Raw genomic sequence first — 19,928 nt, 5'->3', positions numbered from 1 at the left:
ATGAAATGAAGGAGTCGAGTTTATTTGAATACTAGAGCGTTCCAAACGCAACTTAAGATAAGACAGATTACCATTTACCAGGCCATGTATGACACACAACGTCGAACCCAAGACACCAAAGCTATTCTATTTCTCAGCTACTGCGGCGGCGCTGCCGTTGGAGATGGATGGCTGCAGCAGGAACTCGAGGAGGACGCGGTTGAAGAGCTTGGGTTCCTCCTGCGACGGCAGGTGCCCTGAGTTTGGGATCACCTTCACCGTGGCCTTCTCCCCGAGCTTCCTGCAAGTGTGCATTCCATCCAGTTAATCTTAAATAAATTCATATATTTCATCTCACTCACTCAGTCAACCGTGAAGTCACTCAAAAGTTTGAATAAAGAACAAACTCTAAAGATGGAGCACTAGCCCATGCATTACTGATTTTTCTTTTACTACTCCAAGTACAGAATAGAAGGTTCCTCAAAAAAAGAAGTACAGAATAGAAAGTTAGAAACTTACTCTTTCACTTTGTATGCTTTCTCCAGAGGGAAAATCTGGTCGAACTCTCCCCAGATGATCAACATCTCCTGCTGAATGTTTTATTGTATAAAGAAAGTGTCTAATTGACCCGAGTAATTAGGGATATGCGAGTTGATTCTTTGTTAGTTTGGCCAAGAACCATGTTTAACTTCTATGTATGTATTGTGTAATGAGCTAAAATAGTGGCATAACCATTGGTTGCTATAGTTTTGTACCCCCTCCCATTTCAAATTGTAAGTTGTTCTTGTTTTTTTTCTAGATGTATAGTTTTTACTATGTACTTAGTCATAATATATATTTAGGTGTATAGCAAAAGCAATATAGCTAGAAAAGACGAAACGACTCACAATTTGGAATGAGGGGAGTACTAAGTTAATCTTCTCTGACTTTGAAACATCAAAACATATTTCATGATGGATTTAATAAAGCTTTTGATGTTGTAGAGTTTGTTGTTTTTTTTTTGAAAGATTCACCGGAGGGGAGAGATCCCACCTGAATGATTTTCCATTGATTCCGGCAAGCCGGTGTAACGGAGGGCGCATAGCGCCTAAATGTCAAAGTTACAAAAAGGGTTCGGTTTAATTCATTACAAACAAATTGCACCAAAGATCAGCTATGTAGCGCTTGTGAGGTCGAAGACGGCAGCTCCAAAGTCGACATGTCTCTTTGCAGCTGTGAAGTAGACGAGGCAGAGACGGTTGTAGGGATTTGAAGACTACCTCGTGGCGGCTTTAAACATGATTTTTAAGCCGGAGAAATTTCACTTTGACTTCGGATGCCACTAAATGGACCTACATTCTGGAACCAAGTTTTGGCTATCCACTTTCCTTTCTAATAATTAATGATTAATTATAACGTTTCTATGTTGTTATGGAAGTTATATATGCGTGAACTCTTGTGCTTGTGGTGTTGCATTAATGATTAATGTAGATCATACCTGAGGCAGAGGAGTAAGCTGGGAGCCTTCCGCGGTGGTCATCCCTTTGATGAGCTCAATCTTCTCCTGTCTCTGACCCTCCATGGATTTCTGTATATAGCAATGCAATATTATTTTGCAGAGTATTCAATAGCTTGCTTCATTTCAGCTACGTGGAAATAAACTTGATCTTTTGTTCTTATCTCCAAAATTAGCAGTGAGAGTAATTGACGTTTGGGTTAAATGCATGAGCGGACCCTAAGCTTATCAAGCAATGCCACTTAGGTCCATGAACCATGAAAATACATTTCGGGTCACTAAACTTGCTATATAGTGCATCGTAGGTCATTTTAAGTGCACTGCTTCACAAGTTTAGCAATCTAAAATATATTTTTAAAAATTTATGGGCATAAATGACATCCCTTGATAAGTTTAGTGATCGCTCATACACATTTAGCTCTTTATTAAGGCTAGAAAATGCAGCAAGTGGAGTAAAGTGCAAAAGAGACCAACTATTTTTGTTATATAGGCTGGCTTTACCAACATGAGTTCTATATGTGGTTCACTATAAGAAATACTCCCCGGTTCGAAATTATAAGTTATTTTAATTTTTTTGGTATATTTATTTCCTATATATCTAGACATTGTCTATATATATAGTAAATAGACGTACCAAAAAAATCAAAACAACTTATAATTATGCCTTGTTCAATTTTCAAAAATTTTTTATTTCGGGTGTTGTAGCATTTTTGTTTTTATTTGCCAAATATTGTCTAATCATGGACTAACTAAGCTTAAAATATTCATCTCGCAATTTACAGGCAAACTATACAATTAATTTTTGTTTTCATTTATATTTAATACTCCATGCAATATGCCGCAAGATTCTATGTGACGGAGAATCTTGAAAAGTTGGTTTTTAGTGTCAACTAAACAAGGCCTTAATTTGAAATAGAGAGAGCACTATCATAATATATAATTCATATGTTATGAACTATAAGGTTTTTCTTTTTTACAAAATAATTGATCAAAAATAGCTATGTTTGACTTAATAACCAGAAACACGGTCGTTGTTGGATGCTAGATTATTATTAACGTCCTTAATTAATTGAGTCGTTGTTAGTGCAAACAGTAGTGCAGTACATATGCTTTCATTAGTTATCTGGACCAAACGACTTTGGCAGCGGCAACGACAGTTAGGCCTCCAATTTTCTGTAACCAACGGTACGTGGTGGGGGTATATGGTGGACGACACTGTTACGTACTGTAATTACGTACCCGGAGGAGGTCGCGGGCGATGCACTCGGGCAGGTACATGGGCGGGCGGTGGAAGGAGAGCGCCGTCAGCCGCCGCATCATCTTGGTGTCCGCGGGCACCATCAGCTCCGTCACCTCCTCCACGCCGCCCCTCGCCGCCAGGGCGCGGTCGTCCTCGGGCCCCTTGGTCACGTCGGAGTCGCACAGCACCACCTTCCCCAGCGCCACGCCGGCGCCGTGCTGCTGCAGCGCGCGGGCCAGGTGGTACGCGACGATCCCGCCGTAGCTGGCGCCCACCACGTGCACCGCCGGGCGGCCGACCCGAAGGCCCGGGAGGTGGCGCCCGGCGAGGAGCGCCGCGACGGCGGCCGCCTGGGAGGCCTCGGTGACGGAGCCGGCCGGGGCGCGCGTGCGGGACGCGCCGAAGAACAGCAGGGTGGGCACCACCAGGTCGAAGTGCCGCGAGAGCGGGCCCACCTGCGCCGCCCACTGCCACGTGGGGCCCGGCCCGAAGCCGTGCACGAGCACCACCACCGGCCGCTTCTTCTGCTCCTCCGCCTCCGCGGTCGTCGTCGTCGGTGGTGGAAGCAGGAGCGAGCGGTGGGCCAAGAAGTGGACGGTGGTGCCGGCGTCGGCGTCGACGACGGCGGAGCCTGGGCGGAGGCCGGCGGAGGTGAACGCGCGCCGGAACACCGCGTCGAGCAGGGACACCACGCCGAACCCCATTGTTAGTTGCGATGATCACATTGTGAAACTGATACGCGCGTGATGTATATATACTCCTTGTTCTGGTGTAGTATTGGTCTTTTTGATGAAGGGGGCAGGTAAGTAGTAGGTGTTTTTATGGTTTTCTATGAACTCTGGTTTGACAAGAGTTTGGATGCCATGCGACATTGTCAGCAAAAAATGTAGGGTATGAAAGGTGATCACTTCTGTAAGCAACAACTGCATTGTTTACTTCAATTCCGCTTTGTGTGCGCAATGTTGTCAAAGCAGAGTAGAAACTCGATGAATCGTTTTACATACATGCACCCTAAGGTTCAAACCGAAAAGATGATCCGTTTGTTCACCTAAAGTCGAAAAGACGATTGTTACGTTTGTTCACCTAACGTCGCTACTATGTCCAAACGAGTATGTTCGTTGCTGAAGGAAATGCCACTCTGTTTTCTTCTTTGGTCCGCCATTTCCAATATGTGGCAGGTGCGTGTCTTTTTTACGTTGGCACTGGCACCCATACATGTATTGTACACTCACACCAACGGACACGTACACATATGCTACTCTTAGGAGCACTTCTACTGAGCCGACATATTTTAAAATTGATGAAACCACCACATGTATCTTACTATTGATAGACGCCGCCAACCACTAAAAAACCATTAACCCGGTTTGTATTTTGGTGGAGAGGGACAGAGAGAGGATAATCCTCAACAAACGTTGGTTCGAGCTCCTAGGATTTAAGCACTACTACAGCAGTCACGACAAAAAAATGAATTTTAGAGTCAGTTATTCCACCAGTCTCTAATCAAGGGTCTCTAAAGAATAGATTCTTTGTACAGGGAGTTATCCAATTACACCTACGAATTGATCTTTTAGAGATAACTGAAAATAAAACATATTGTAATGAATTTCTAAGGTAGCCAGAAAAACATTAAAAGCTGCTACAAATGCACAGAGGCATAGATCCAGAAAATACAATTTTTCCATTGTTTAAGGGAGGGGGACAAGCATACAATTCTTCTCAAAACATTGGGTTGTCAAGGGCACTGTATCTTGTCCGACAACATAGTGTGGTTGCATGCCTATTCAACATTGGGTTGTCATGGGCACTGTATCTTGATGAACACTATTAGCCAATTGCTCAGGATACCCTCTTTTGACTATGAGGACTACTTCGTATATCCTAAGTTAAACTTAGTCATTTAAATTTGATTAATAAGTTTGTAGAAAACAAACAACAGTAATATTAAAACCACGATAATAATAAAATGAAAATGCATGACTCCTACTAGCTGAACAGCGGCTGCAGCAGCATCTTCTGCTGCTGCTACAATGCCCATTGAGGAGGCTTGCAGTTGCAGCTGCTGTTTAGCTGCAGCGAACGGAGATATCAATCAAGAGCATCCGTCCGCTTGCAAAACGGGGGGAAAAGACTTTTGATAAAAAAAAATGGCTCCACCTGTTATCCTCACACCTTGCTAGATACAGGCATACAGCAATCTGCATTGCCTCTCAGTGCCTCTGTATTTGGAACCGGAAAAAGTCTACATCACCCCCTGAATTATGGGGTGGTGTCTACTTTACTCCCCGAACTATGAAACAGTCTAATTTGCCTCCTGAACTATCTAAAACCATTCAAATCACCCCTCGGGCGGTTTTTGATGGCGGTTTTGCTACAGTACCGTGGTTTCGACTTTTTCTTTTTTTCCTATTTGTTTTCATATAATCTTTGAAAAATCATAGTAAATCATAGAAAAAACATAAAATAGAAAATCTAATTTTGTTGAACTCCGCATGAGTAGATCTACGCAATGAATATATAATATAGTATACTTTAATACAAATTTTTTATGTACCTTTAAATTAGTTAGAAAAATCAAATTTTATCTGTAATTAATTGGAATAATTCATAGCTGTAGCTTCTGTGGTCCAATTGTGATGAAATCTTTATGATGGACTAATTATTCTATGCTTCAACAATAGTAAATATTTCATACTCATCGGATCATGTATAACTAAGTTTATTCAGGTTTATGCTTGTTAAATATAAATAAATCTATAACTAAGTTATACATGATCCGATGAGTATGAAATATTTACTATAGTTCAAGCATTGAATAATTAGTCCACCATAAAAATTTCACCACAATTGGACCACAGAAGCTGCAGCTATGAATTATTCCAATTAATTACAGATAAAATTTGATTTTTCTAACTAATTTAAAGCTATAGAAAAAAAATTGTACTAAAGTATACCATATTATATATTCATTACGTAGATCTACTCATGTGGAGTCCAACAAAATTAGATTTTATATTTTATGATTTTTCTGTGATTTACTATGATTTTTCAAAGATTATATGAAAACAAATAAGAAAAAAGAAAAAGTCAAAACCACAGTTACTGTAACAAAACCATTGTTACTGTAGCAAACCCGCCATAAAAAATCACTCGAGGGGATAATTTGAACGGTTTTGGATAGTTCAGGGGGTAAATTAGACTGTTTCATAATTCGTGTGGTAAAGTAGACACCACCCCATAGTTCAGGGAGTGATGTAGACTTTTTCCATTTGGAACCATTTGGAGAAGCCAAAAAGAGAAATGAAATAAAAGGCCACATCTCCACTCCACTCCACAAGCTCCACTGACCCGGACTACTCATCATCAACAACAAAGAAGAACGCCGAAAACACGCGCGGCAGGATATATAATGGATAACCAAGAAGAAGCCGAGCTATTTGGCGGCGGCGCTGCCGTTGGATGCAAAAGCAGAAGGGTGCAGCAGGAAGTCAAGGAGGATTTGGTTGAAGAGCTTGGGGTCTTCTTGCTGCGGCAGGTGCCCTGTCTTGGGGATCACCTTCACCGTCGCCTTCTCCCCGAGCTTCCTACACATATACATGCCAGTTGAGTTGTGACCCAAATGTTCAGAAGGGGCGAGAGCACAGAGTACTGACTGACTGGTTGCTGAAGAAATGGACCACTGAAATTCAGCTGTAAGTAGCAGCAACTTACTCTTTCACCTTGTGTGCTTTGTCCACTGGGAAGATCTGGTCGAACTCTCCCCAGACGATGAGCACCTCCTGCAGTTAATTTTGAGCTGAATTCATTTGCATGATGATGTGCTTGTGTTCATAGTACCTCCTGTAGTTGCAGTGACCTGATCGATGTGCATGCTCTGATGTTCACTGGTGAGTGGTTTGGTTTCATTTGACAGTACCTGAGGCAGCGGAGCAAGGTCGAAGCCTTCTCCGGTGGTGATCCCTTTGATGAGCGCTATCTTCTCCTCCCTCTTGTCCGCGAAGTATTTCTGCATATATGTATATAAGAGCAGCAGTTTGAATCCGGATTTTTATTTTCATTATGTAGAAAAAATACTATACACAGCGTCATTGGATTGTTTGACGCATTTCAGCAGAAGAGTCTCTTCCTTGCTATCTGAAAACCAGGCATAGTAAATTTTGGGTGTTCGGCTGCAGGAATAAGCGGTTCCTACAATACTTTGACACAGATGAATATACGGCTGCTACTTTTTCAGCTAGGGAACAATATTTTTCGCCGCAGAAACGATCCGTAGAACAGGGAGATACATACATGACGCCATGCTTGCGTCACGCTGGCGAACTACTAGAATGCTTTACGCGAACGCGGGAGGGGCATATGATTGAGCATTTGAGCTGTCCGTGCTCGGTGGTCGCTCGCGGATGTGGATTCCCCGCCAAATCTTTGCTTTTGCTTATACTATTATTAATTAATTACCTAAAAGTTGGGGGCAGTTTTAGCTAGGAGTAATTAATAACATTAGTGTACTACTAGTTTATAACTTTATTAGGTCTTGTTTGGATGTTGTTGGCACCTCAATCCACATGTGTTGGAGTGGATTAGGGTACAATTTAGTTCAAGTTCTACTCCAATCCACCCCAAAACATATGGATTGATGCGAATCCGGCTACATCTAAATTATTTAGTTCTAATTTTTTATTAAAAATAAACACACTAGCAATTTTATTTGTATTTGACAAATATTGTCTAATCACAGCGCTCAAAAAATTCATCTCAAAAATTACAGACAAACTATGCAATTAGTTTTTTATCTATATTTAATGCTCTATGTATGTGCCACAAGATTCGAGATAACAAGAAATCTGAAAAAAAATTACAATTTTTTTAAACTAAACAAGGCTTATATTAGCGTGGGCCCCCAGCCCAACAAGCCTAGTATTTTTTGTGGGCTCTATCGTCTACGCGCGCGACGCGAATGTCCTTTGGACGGCCACCTGTACGTACCCGGAGCATGTCGCGGAGGAGGCACTCGGGGACGTACTTGATCGGGCGGTGGGCGCAGACCGCCATGAGCCGGCGCAGCGCCCGGGTATCGGCGGGCGCCAGCAGCTCCACCACCTCCGCCACGCCGCTCCTCGCCGCCAGCGCGCGGTCGTCGTCGGCGCCCTTGCACGCGTCCGAGTCGCACAGCGCCACCTTGCCGACGCGGACGCCGCCGCCGCCGCCACCATGCTGCCGCTGCTGCTGCTGCTCCAGCTCCCGGGCGAGGTGGTACGCCACGAGGCCGCCGTAGCTGGTGCCCACCACGTGCACGGTCCGGCCGCCGCCGAGGCCCGGGAGGTGCTGGCCCGAGAGGAGCGCGGCGAGCGCGGCGGCCTGGAAGGCGTCGGACCGCGCGGGCGCGCGCGTGGTGGACGCGCCGAAGAAGAGCAGCGTCGGCACCACCAGGTGGAAGTGCCGCGACAAGGGTCCCGCCTGCGCCGCCCACTGCCACGTCGGGTCCGGTCCGAAGCCGTGGATCAGCACCACCACCGGCGGCGGCCGCTGGTAGGAGTCGGAGTCGGAGGGCGGTGGCTGGAGGAGGGACGGGTGGGCCCAGTAGTGGATGGTGGTGTCGGCGGCGGCGTCCACGGTGGCGGAGCCTTGGCGGAGGCCGGCCGAGGTGAACATCCGCCGGAACACCGCGTCGAGCAGGGACACCACGCCGAAACCCATTGCTCCCTCCCTGGACGACTGGACCTCACCTGCCTAGGACTCTGTCCACGGTAGTCTTCGTTCTCTTCTAGTATCTGCAGCCACCCACGTTATGCACCTTTGACTAGTTTTGGCCTACTACAGTAGAACAATCATTTTCCATTGAAGGTGGTCCATTTTTTGTGTTGGTGCCCAAATCTTTTCTTTTTCTGGTGAGACGATGATTAAAGGAACCTGAATGTACTATAATACTATATTAGTATATATGGTGATGATAATATCTGATCCAACTTTGACTATAGCGGACGTGTCCCACCTGTCAGTGGCCAAACATCTGTACAATGCCTACGATTTTCAGCACAAGAATCATGGAAAGTAACATAAAGCTTCTAGAAGGTCTCGCTGTGGGCCCGATGGATGCTCTAGCGCTATGGGTTTCTGGAAAGTTTGTCAGCCAGTTGTTGTCTTGTTGGGTTGTCGAAAGTGAGTGAGGTGGAGTGGGGTGTCACACTTGTGCTCCTTGTCACCACCTATAACTGCGTGGTTGGTGAAAACTAGAGTCTTGTATATTTTTTCTCAGTACTTAAAATTTTTCAAAATTTTCTATCACCTCGAATTTTTAGACGTATTCATAAAGTATTAAATATAGACGGAATTAAAAACTAATTGTACAATTTGTCTGTAATTTACGAGACGAATTTTTTGAGTCTAGTTAGTCCATAATTGAACAATATTTTATCAAATACAAACGAAAATACTAGTGTTCCCAAAAAATTTGGTTGAGAACTAAACACAGCCCTGATACGTTGTATCAAGTCAAATCATTTTGACATTGCTAACTTTGATTCAAACAAAAAAATCAAGGTTTAAATGATACTCCCTCCATCCCAAATTATAAGTCATTCTAAAAATCTTGGAGAGTCAAACTTTTCTAAGTTTGACCAAATTTATATTATAAAATAATAATTATTATGGTACTAACTAAGTATCATTAGATTCTTTCTTAATTATATTTTTATAGTATACTCACTTTACGTTACAAATCTTAGTATTTTTCTCTATAATTTTTGTCAAACGTGAAAATACTTTAACTCTTCAAGATTCTTGGAATGACTTACAATTTGGAATGGAGGGAGTACTAAATAAGTATCGTCATATTCATATACTTTTTTGGCGTTATAAACATCGCTCTCCTTTTATAAACTAACTAATTTTGGAACTAGAATTGCATATTTTTAAGCGAGGTCTAATGTAGCCCTTGTGTGTGCACAGGCGCCTATGGATGGGTGGGTGGAGCACTGTCCCTACAAAGCACAAAGGATGTTTGATTTATGGCTACGCTCGGCCACCGCCCACCGGCGCCATACTTTTGTGACGGTGATATTTAAGACCACACCTATAGCGGAAACTCACTCTACAAAAATTTGTGGTGGCCAAAAGTGAATCATCAACCAAATAACACAATCTATAGCTCTGGCAGCCAGGCCCTTCGTTTGGGTGGTGGCGCGAGGTAGCCGAAAACCAAACGTGTCCTCATAAGTTTTTTTTTTCTATTTAAGGTGAATCTATAAGGGCAACTTAACTAGGGCTCATACTTGAACCCTCATGGCTAAATATAGGTCTTAGGTAAAAAACAAAGCTCCGACGGAGCACCCAAATTTGGTAGGCATCCAAATCCTCCTCTAGGCTCCCGGACCTATTCCTTGGGGCTCAGCTTGAGCACCCATTCTATAGGTACGGCAATCTATTCTCCCACGCGCTGCCAGTGCTCGACTCCCCGATGCTCTTCAACGGATCTCCACATCCCAAACCACGACGAAGCGACTTGATCGGTCTTCTCCAACTTCCATCGCTTCTCCCTGACTGTGGGGCTATAACCCCGTATACCCTCATGGTCTTACATGGGCCACGCCTTCAGAGGTGGCTCAGCCCACAAGATGAAGTCATGCGGCGTATGGCGTTGGTCGACGTGCACCTCATGGCTACAAAAAGATATTGTATAAAATAGGATACTTTTATTTGTAACCCTGTCTCTTCAGAATATATAAGGAAGGACAGTAGTCCCCTAGTGGATAGGTCATCGAGACAACCAAATCTCGTATCCAATAATACAAAATAACAGAGCAGATGGTGTAGGGTTTTACGTCACGCTTACGGCCCGAGCCTGTATAAATCTTGCATGTTGTGTCTCTGTTACCATCTAGTTTGTGTCTTGCGCACCTTCACCGATTCATCTACCACCGTGGGTATACTCCTGGGTGGACTGCCGACCATATTTCATTGACATCGACCCCCCCCCCATGAAGTCGCTAAATGTCGTCGGACGCTCCTCCCCAACCCCGGGGCATTGATGGGCGGATCTATCGACGACCTCCTCCCTTGGCTCGAGCAGTGCCTGGGCATGGTGTGAGCTCGAGCGCACTGGTAAGTTGCTGCTCCACCGTGTGGGCTCTTTTGAGCGCACCGCCTGCATTCCTCCCCGCACATCCTAGCATGTGTGTGGAGGATCGGATGAGGGGAAGAAAGGTTTAACCCAATACGAGTGGGTCCCCCCGTGTCATTGTCTGTTGACATGGATTTAGAGGCCTTTTGTTTATGTGGTGCTACTAGAGTGAAAGTAAAATGTTAGGGCAACAAAAGTAGGGGAAGCACCCAAATCAGGTATAGGGTCATGATTTGAGTGCCCCTAATAGAGTAGTTGTAACTCTGCAACCTGCGCATGGCCAAAACACGTGCCCGTTTTAAACAGGCTGTAATTTGATTCCTGCTCGTTAAAAAAATTATTTGTGACATGAATCCAAAACACTAGACTTTAAATAAGGCATTGCCTCATCATTTATTTCACATCTTGCTAAATACAACAATGTGCATTGCCTCTATTTCCAAATCAGCTGGATAGAATAGAACACGAATAAGAGACGAAATAAAACCCAGCTAGCTCCAGAGAATGCAACAGCAAGCTCGTGTGCCACGTGGAATAGGATAGGAGAATTGGAGAAGCAAGAACTTGTGCTACTTGGCGGCAGCGCTGCCATAATTGGAGGTGGAAGAAGGCTGCAGCAGGAAGTCGAGGAGGACGCGGTTGAAGAGCTTGATGTCCTGTTGCTGCGGCAGGTGTCCCGTGCCCGGGATCACCTCCACTGTCGCCTTCTCTCCCAGCTTCCTGCATATACATACACATGGGCTATGTCAAGCCGTGTGATTGCTGAAGATTAATTGGACTGAAATCACAATTAGGGAGACACCACAAACTTACTCTTTCATCTTGTGTGCTTTCTCGACTGGGTAGATCTGGTCGAACTCACCCCAGATGATGAGCACCTCCTGTGGTAATTGAGAAAGATCCATGCATGCATGTATGAGTGCTCTTTGGTTGATAGCAATTGTACTAGCTTGTTGTGGTGCAGCAAGAAATTTAACGAGATGGATCGACCTGAGGCAGAGGAGTCAGCTCGAAGCCTTCCCTGGCGGTGATCCCTTTGATTAGCGCCATCTTCTCCTCCCTGTTGTCCGCAAAGTGTTTCTACATACGTACACATGCAAATCATTTGGTGCTATTTCGACAAGAGAGTATTCTTTTTGTGCTATGTGAAAACTAGTACGTCCTTCGTCGTAAAATGTTGGTAGTTTATTAGTTTTTGCTATAAGTTAAATTTCTCTAATTTTAACCTACATGGTATATAAAATACACCAAATATTTACGTCATAGAATTGGTTTTATATTAAATTTATCATGTACGTGAGGATGATACATTTATTTGGCATTGTTGATGCTAATTTATTTTTCCTATAAACTTGACCCATGTTAAGTATACGTACCCGGAAGAGGTCGCGGAGGAAGCACTCGGGGATGTGTTTGAACGGGCGGTAGGCGCTCATCATCCACCTCCGCCGCACCGCCCGTGTGTCGCCGGGCGCCAGCAGCTCCGCCACGTCCGCCGCGCCGCTCCTGTCCGCCAGCGCGCGGTCGTCGTCGGCGCCCCAGCACGCGTCCGCGTCGCACAGCACCACCTTCCCGACGCGGACGCCGCCGCCCTGCTGCTGCTCCAGGTCCCGGGCGAGGTGGTACGCCACGAGGCCGCCGTAGTTGGCGCCCACCAGGTGCACGGTCCGGCCGTCGCGGCCGAGCCCCGGGACGTGGCCGCCCGTGAGGAGCGCGGCGAGCGCGGCGGCCTGGAACGCGTCGGACCGCGCGGGCGCGCGCGTGGCGGACGCGCCGAAGAAGAGCAGCGCCGGCACCAGCAGGTCGAAGTGGCGCGACAGCGGGCCTGCCTGCGCCGCCCACTGCCACGTCGGGTCCGGGCCGAAGCCGTGGAGGAGCACCACCACCGGCCGCTGCTGGTCTGACGGCTGGAGGAGGAGGGAGGGGTGCGCCCAGAAGTGGATGGTGGTGTCGGCGTCGACGGCGGCGGAGCTGGGGCGGAGGCCGGCGGAGGTGAACGCGCGGCGGAAGAAGGCGTCGAGGAGGGACACCATGCCGAACCCCATGGCTCTCTGGATCACCTGCCTCGATCACTGCTAAGTGCTGACGGCAGTCTTCTCTTCTCTACTACTTAGGCCTTGTTTAGTTCCTGAAAAATTTTGCAAAATTTTTCAGATTCTCCGTCACATCGAATCTTTAGACGCATGCATGGAGTATTAAATATAGACAAAAATAAAAACTTATTGTACAGTTTGGTCGAAATTGACGAGACGAATCTTTTAAGCCTAGTTAGTCCATGATTGGACAATATTTGTCAAATACAAACGAAAGTGCTACAGTGTCGATTTCCCAAAAAATTTTGAAACTAAACAAGGCCTTACTCTACTAGCCGGAGCAGGCGGGCAAGCTTATATTCTCTTCAGGTTTTCTTTGGCAGGTGCTTCATCTTCTTGTCGGTATTATTCTGTTTCTGGTGATGTGATGATTAGACTATCTTCAACAATTGTTACCCAAAATATAATACCCATTTGTCCATTTGGGTAGTGCTACAGTTAAAAAAGTTTCATACCTATTTTTAGTCTTCTCCAACAACAAGACCTAAAAGACAACACTATCTGCAAATAGGTCTCAAGAAGAGAGGATACATGGGTCTTCTGTATAGGATACTCATAGGATACTCTGTTGGAAGCTATAGGTATTATGTTGGAGACCCATTTTAAGTTTGGGTTCCCAAATAGGTCTCCTATTGGACACAGCCTTAAAGTAAACTGATGATTTTCCATATCCAAATTGTACTACAGCGACCGCGTCCACCTGTCATCATATTGGCATCAGCACCAAGAATTATGGAAAGTGAAATAAAGCTTGTAAAAGGTCTCGTTGTGGGCCCGGTGGATGCTGTGCTAGCCATGGTTTTATAGGAAGGTTTTGCTTGACAGTTCGTTAGGACGTCAATTTCTAATTAGGAGTGGAGTGAAGGTGGAGTGGAGTGGAGTTGAGTGTCACCCACTTCTAATCCAATATATTGGTCGCCATCGCCACCTACCACCCGGTTGGCGAATGGTAGGATCGCACCCCTAATTCTAAATTAGGAGTCAAACAGTTCTGTGCTCGTGGTGTCACATCGTTAGGTCCGTTTGATAAGGCCAATGTTAATGGAGGGTTTTATATCCCAATTTAATAAGCCGTATTTTTTCTGTCAGGCAATAATGTTTTTCTCTCACAATAAATCAACGAACAATATTTTTCTCTCACAGCTAATCCTCCTCCTTAATCTCCACATGAGTTCCAAACTTGCGACTGATCTAGAGGAAGTTTTCCTATAAAATCGGATTTGGAAGAGGGAAATCAATCCATCTATAGGGTAGCTTGATATCAACATTGGAAACTCGATTAAGGTAGAGGGAGATTCCGATTTGCATTGGGCAGTATAGAGTCGATTTGGCGATGAACATTACTGAGTATGTTCATGCTACAGTGTACAGCAGCTGGCCGTTATGCACAAAAATTACTGAGTATAAACATTGAGAAGTTGCAGAAATATTTACTTTTACAAAAATGTATAGTCACGAGAATGCTGTCAGATAGTTTGCTGGTTTTAAATTTAACAATTTTTTGCTAATTAGTAGAGAGCCGGATCAGCAGAATCGGAACCTGAATCACGCGGATCGCATTCCTTGGTTACAGGCGATCAGCTGCTTCAATCGTCCATATATAGGCTAGGAGATATATCAGAAAAGTAAAGGTATAAAAAGAAAGATTATTGAAAAAAGAAAGAGATAATGGCCGATTTCGGCCCATGCTCTGATCTTATTTTTCGGGCAGGCCGGGCCCACGATCCGGGTTCTGATTAGGCTCATTTACGAACAGGCGTTGGAGCCCAACTGACTCCGCTGCAAATGTGAGCCCAGGCACCACACCAAGTTAACCACCACTCGTCCGTAGCTGATTCTACTGCAGTCTGCAGATGAGGTGGCAGTGCAGGTAGACAAGAGACAGTGACCTTTATATGCACGTGATTTTCATATCCTAATGGCGAGTTTAATTAATTAACCGTGGAAAGGACAGCGACGACAAACCATAGATTAGCTAGATTCATTCAATCATCTTAAGCAGGGTAGTAGAGAATTGCGCGACGTGTGTGATGGATGAATTGAGCACGAATACAACGCGAGCTATATATATCAGTCACTGTCAGGGTGTCAGAAGCTATGTAGCTATAGTGAACTAATTTGATTATGTGTTTTTAGCCCTACTACTCTACTACTAGCACCGAGTCACATCCTCATTTTGTTCCTTTTGATTGACAAGGGAGCCATCGTACTCTTGGTCATGGCTGCTGTCAGTCGTCGTTGTTAGCCACGCGGCGCGTTCATCCAAAATGCAGTGTAGGACGAGTGTGCTGCGCCTGCGTGCATGCTTCGATCCAATATTCAACAGTCCAGTCCAGTCCAGCAGTGAGTGGGTGGATGGAGCACATGCTTCGCATGGACCTGATGACTGATGAGAGACTCTTAAGGTTGTTTTCAAATGTTAATGACCACCTGGCTGACTGATCTGTCTGCTACCGCTATATGTGGCTTAGCTATACGAGCTGCACCTGCAGCCTGCAGGACGGCGGCTATGGCTTAGCTAGCTAGCTAGCTTATAGCTAGGCTGGACCGACGACGACGGATCCGATCCGACACGCGCTGATCATGCTGCTGCCTGTAAAGCAAGCTAATAACGCTAGGGCATGGGCATATACGGATAAACACAAGACATTAACCTAATAATAAACCTTGCTGTCTGCACTCTGCAGTCGTCGCACGCTGATAACTAATTTAATCTCTCTCGTGCTGCATGTGCCGATGTGCGCTGCGCTGCGCTAGCTAGCTAGCTAGCTAGCTTTACTAGTTCTTTTCCTGCAGCTGCCATCAGCCATGCACCACCCATGGTCGCGCCGACGATCGACGACGACGACTCCATAGCCGATCGATCGATAGTTGGCTGCTGGATCCTGCTGGTCTGCTGGACTCACATGTTTAACTCGGTGTCTCTGTCTGCCTGATATTCATGCTGCCTAGTCCTAGTCCTTTTAGTATGCTAACAGCCGTCCATCAACGACGCTATATATCGATCCACGGCGCTCATGTATATATTAAGCACGTAATTCTTTCATCAGAAGATATATATCTCATTTTCATTTTTAAACGAATATATATCTCAATTCTCAGCAGCTCTCAACGTGTGGCTTCTTTGTTATATTACTTACATACACATCACAATAAAAAGTTTACACAAACAAGTAGTCATAAGTCCTGATACATTCTAGATTTGTGTCATTTTTGTTCAACTCAGTAATTAAGTCCCAATGCTTTCCAATATATACTAGAGTGTGATTCAAGCTAAGCGGAACAATGTTCGTCGGTTGTGGATTGCTAGTTTAATTAACTTGCAATTTCCTACATCTACCAAAAGCTTGTCAAAAAAAGAAAAAAAAAAGAAAGAAAAGAAGCGGTAACATATGTATATTGTCCTGAAAAGAAAACAATTATTCTAGTTTCGTCTATCATCAATTTTGACTAAGGAGGTGTTTAGTTTCTCGTAGAATGCAAAATGCCAACTGCTTTAGAATGATGTAGTACAAAATGCTAAAAATTTCAGAATCATGTTTAATTCCATCCAAAATGCAGAATTTATTGCCCTTACGAGGGTCTCTTGGGGCTCTTTTTGGTTTTTTTTTTTGCCTCTTGAGGCCAAAATCCAAAATGGAGAATAGTCACATTTTTGCCAAAAATTTTACGTAGTGTTTAGTTTCATTATATAAAATGATAGACAAAACCTAAAACTATTTAGGATGAAGGAGGAAGTAAACACCACCTAAATTCAAAAAAACTATAGTATCAATATTTAAAACACAAAACCCTCTGTCTCACAACTGCTGACAAATTGAAATGACATGCACATTCATTGTTCTGCTTCCGATGTTTCAGGCCACAACTCCTTCACGGCTCCAGCATCCAACGCTTCGATTGTTTTCATTTTTCAATCAAGGCCTTGTGAAAAGTTTGGAACGTAAAGTGATGGGAGACAGATGATTGATCGATGGGCTAGTCTGGGACCTATGTTTTTGGCTACAACGTCAAGTATTGTGAGACCAATTTTGACTACTAGAATGTCTAATATTCTGGGACCGAGGGAGTATAATGTGAAAATATATTTAGGATAAATTTAATAATATTTGTTTGGTATTATAAATGTTAAGTACTTTTCTTTTACAAATTTGATCAAAACTCGAAATGGTTAGTACTCGGTACTATGTTTAAATTGTGTTCTTTTCGGGACTGGTCTTGCCCTGCATGTGGCCGCTTATAGACAGTTTGATTAATCAAATTTTCCTTTTATTTACCACGCCGACAATTGGCTAGTCTTCTTTCTTTTGGAGTAACATCTCACACAACCCACACGTTATCATGCATTCCTTGTCCGAAAAACCATAGCGAAAATTTCACATGAATATAATTCATACAGCCTATATATGATTGGCGGGAACAAGACAATGGTTGTGCTATGCAATTATTGGCACTGGATCAACAGAGAGAGCTCATCATCGAATTCGCAGAGTAGAGTTCGCTCTCCCATGCGTCCATGGCGCCCGGCACATCCATGAGCAAATCCCCGGGATAATAATCCAGATCATCGAACGAGAGGAAATGGATCATGTTGATGTCGTCACCGCCGCCGCCGCCGCTACTGTTGCCGCCGACGCTGGCCTCGCTCTCGTCTCCGGTGTTCTGCTGCGTGCTAGTAGTAGTCGACGACTGGGGACTCTCGCCACTGCCGCTGCCGGCAGATGACATGCCGCCGCCGGCTCCGTCGAGGTCGAGCAGCTGGCACCCGAACACAGGAAACCGCGCCGGGATAGGCACGTGCTGATCCGCAGGTGGCGGCGCAGCATTGGCCGAACCCTCCTCCCCTCCCACGGCCGGCGCCGGAGCTGGCTTGGCGGTGCTGTCCCTGGCGGCGTTGAGGCGCTTCCTGATGCGTGAGTTCCAGTAGTTCTTGATCTCGTTGTCCGTCCTGCCCGGCATCCTCGCCGCGATCGTCGACCACCGGTTGCCAAGCGACTGCTGCAAGGAGATGATGGTCTCCTCCTCGCGCTTGGAGATGGGCTCCTTCTTGAGGTCCGGGCGCAGGTAGTTCATCCACCGCAGCCTGCAGCTCTTGCCGCTCCTCCGCAGCCCTGCACATTCAGAATTCAAGAACAGATTAACTATACTGTAATGTCCAATATCTGAAATAAAATCTGATCCCCCAATCGGTTTGCAAGAATTGAATCTTGCCTGCTAGCTGCGCGACGGAGCTCCAGGTGGAGACACCGTGGTAGGTGATCTGGGTGAAGAGCCGCTCGTCCTCCTCCGGCGACCACAAGCCCTTCCTCTCCTTGTTCGCCTCCGTGCCATTAGCGCCGGCGTCAGCGTGGATGGGCTTCCGCACCATTGCTACTCTGTCTGTTACTGCTGCTGTAGGCAAGCACAGAGATTGGTGCTGCGTGCTGCCTGCTAGTCGTGTGTGTGTGTGACTGCAGTACACTGCCTCGGCCTGCAGTATATATATATATATATAAACATATATGTACAGACAGGAGGCATATGCTTCTCTGTACATTCTCCCTGCCTGGAGGAGGTAGCTAGTAGGATGCATGCGACCAAGTGCAAGTGTACAGCAGATACCAAACCATGGATCCAATTGGTTGTGCTATTCATGATTCAGTCTTATACTACTAATCTAATGAGAAAAATTTAATGTACTTAAATTACTTTTGGTGGAGGTCACCATCCATTGTTACAGTGTGGGCATGTGCTTTTTGTATGTATGAATATGTCACTTTGTGTACTCATATCGTCTATGTATATCAGTAGATGGACTGGAGCTTATTAGGTGTTGTAGACTTGTAGTGGGTGGACGAATTTACAGCAAGCATGCGTGCTACTTGTGATACTGTACTCCTGCACGTTATAAATATAATTAGAAATTCATGGATATATCGATCTGAATTATTAAGGTTACAATTGCTTCTATTTAATTTGACTCCCCATATTTGTACTCTATAATCACTACTGGACACAGCTAGTTTGCTGAGTGTCTAGCCCAAAAAACACTCAGCAAAAGGTTTACCGAGTGCCACTCTCGACAATGCAAAGCTCACTCAGCTTAAATTTAGATGTCAAACAGGTCTTTGCCGAGTACTTTTTATCGGACACTAGTCAAACCTTAGAAAAAAAAAGACTCGACGAAATTCAAAACGGAAAAAACTGAAAAATAGCAATTTTTTTTACTCGGCACCCCCACCAGCCAGCGCCGCGCCCTTTCCGTCGAAGTCGCAAGTCTCAACATTTTTCACACAAACTTCGCACACTTCACCGCCAGCTAGATTCGAAACGGCGACCTCCCTCTCGTGCATATCCTCCTCTACAACTGCATCACACTATCACTTATGTCTAGATTCCGTTTTGGTTCCCCACATATTATCTCTACTACTAAAAATTGCGAAGAAGACCCGTCTACCACAACCGTGGTGAAGCTGCGACTCCCATACTTTTTGGTGGTCTTTTTTACTTCGCTCATCCTATCTCTGCACCGTAGGCAAGGAGCAGAAAATGTCACAGCGCATGAATAACACGCTATCCCATCAACGCATGCCCCACTCACCCACGCATGCAAAAACATTTTTATCGAATTAAATAAGGTCATAACTCCTAAACTGGAGATCTAAATTAAATTCCGATTGCACCATTAAATTTCTTATAATAAATCCTTCGAAACAAGATCACACATGGATATATTTAGATAAAATTTTATCAATGAATATTTATCTTATAAAGATAAAATATTTTCTTTTATTAAGTACAGACAATATTCTAGGTTCAATAGACAATGTTCCGTCTTTGTAAAAAATGTTATCAATTTAAAAGAATAATATTTTGGTTTTAGGTTTATAAAACTGATATTACAATATACATAAAAATAAATAAATGCATAACATAGATAAAAATAATAATAAAATCTAGAGAAAAAAACATAAGGAAAAAAATAAAACACATGATGGAGAAAAAAATTAAAGAATATCAAAGGGT

The 19,928-nt window shown here is 44.5% G+C and overlaps 4 protein-coding genes across 6 annotated transcripts; all 4 read right to left on the bottom strand.

Annotated features, from left to right (window-relative positions):
• LOC8078493 lies at window positions 2-3,535 on the bottom strand. Of its 2 annotated transcripts, none has more exons than XM_021455974.1 (4): window positions 2,714-3,535; window positions 1,457-1,546; window positions 499-569; window positions 2-280 (listed from the first exon to the last, which is right to left on the bottom strand). In XM_021455974.1, the coding sequence occupies exons 1-4, from the start codon at window positions 3,416-3,418 to the stop codon at window positions 127-129; spliced, it is 1,020 nt and encodes a 339-aa protein (XP_021311649.1). In that variant the 5' UTR covers window positions 3,419-3,535; the 3' UTR covers window positions 2-126. The 2 variants fall into 2 exon arrangements, with proteins under 2 accessions (XP_021311649.1, XP_002455119.1); XM_002455074.2 differs by having other exon boundaries at window positions 499-566; window positions 2,714-3,524.
• On the bottom strand, window positions 5,877-8,607 carry LOC8078492 (dihydrolipoyllysine-residue acetyltransferase component of acetoin cleaving system). Of its 2 annotated transcripts, none has more exons than XM_002455073.2 (4): window positions 7,698-8,598; window positions 6,631-6,720; window positions 6,426-6,493; window positions 5,877-6,298 (listed from the first exon to the last, which is right to left on the bottom strand). In XM_002455073.2, the coding sequence occupies exons 1-4, from the start codon at window positions 8,406-8,408 to the stop codon at window positions 6,148-6,150; spliced, it is 1,020 nt and encodes a 339-aa protein (XP_002455118.1). In that variant the 5' UTR covers window positions 8,409-8,598; the 3' UTR covers window positions 5,877-6,147. The 2 variants fall into 2 exon arrangements, with proteins under 2 accessions (XP_002455118.1, XP_021311461.1); XM_021455786.1 differs by having other exon boundaries at window positions 5,901-6,294; window positions 7,698-8,607.
• On the bottom strand, window positions 11,194-13,001 carry LOC8056557. The gene is made up of 4 exons (XM_021457538.1): window positions 12,207-13,001; window positions 11,821-11,910; window positions 11,644-11,711; window positions 11,194-11,550 (listed from the first exon to the last, which is right to left on the bottom strand). The coding sequence occupies exons 1-4, from the start codon at window positions 12,873-12,875 to the stop codon at window positions 11,400-11,402; spliced, it is 978 nt and encodes a 325-aa protein (XP_021313213.1). The 5' UTR covers window positions 12,876-13,001; the 3' UTR covers window positions 11,194-11,399.
• LOC110434077 (transcription factor MYB82-like) lies at window positions 17,249-18,458 on the bottom strand. The gene is made up of 2 exons (XM_021457749.1): window positions 18,135-18,458; window positions 17,249-18,034 (listed from the first exon to the last, which is right to left on the bottom strand). The coding sequence occupies exons 1-2, from the start codon at window positions 18,289-18,291 to the stop codon at window positions 17,382-17,384; spliced, it is 810 nt and encodes a 269-aa protein (XP_021313424.1). The 5' UTR covers window positions 18,292-18,458; the 3' UTR covers window positions 17,249-17,381.

Source organism: Sorghum bicolor, chromosome 3, assembly GCF_000003195.3.
Source record: "Sorghum bicolor cultivar BTx623 chromosome 3, Sorghum_bicolor_NCBIv3, whole genome shotgun sequence".
Classification (NCBI taxonomy): Eukaryota; Viridiplantae; Streptophyta; class Magnoliopsida; order Poales; family Poaceae; genus Sorghum; species Sorghum bicolor.
The sequence above is the reverse complement of the archived record's forward strand: the minus strand, read 5'-3'. Positions and strand labels throughout refer to the sequence as shown.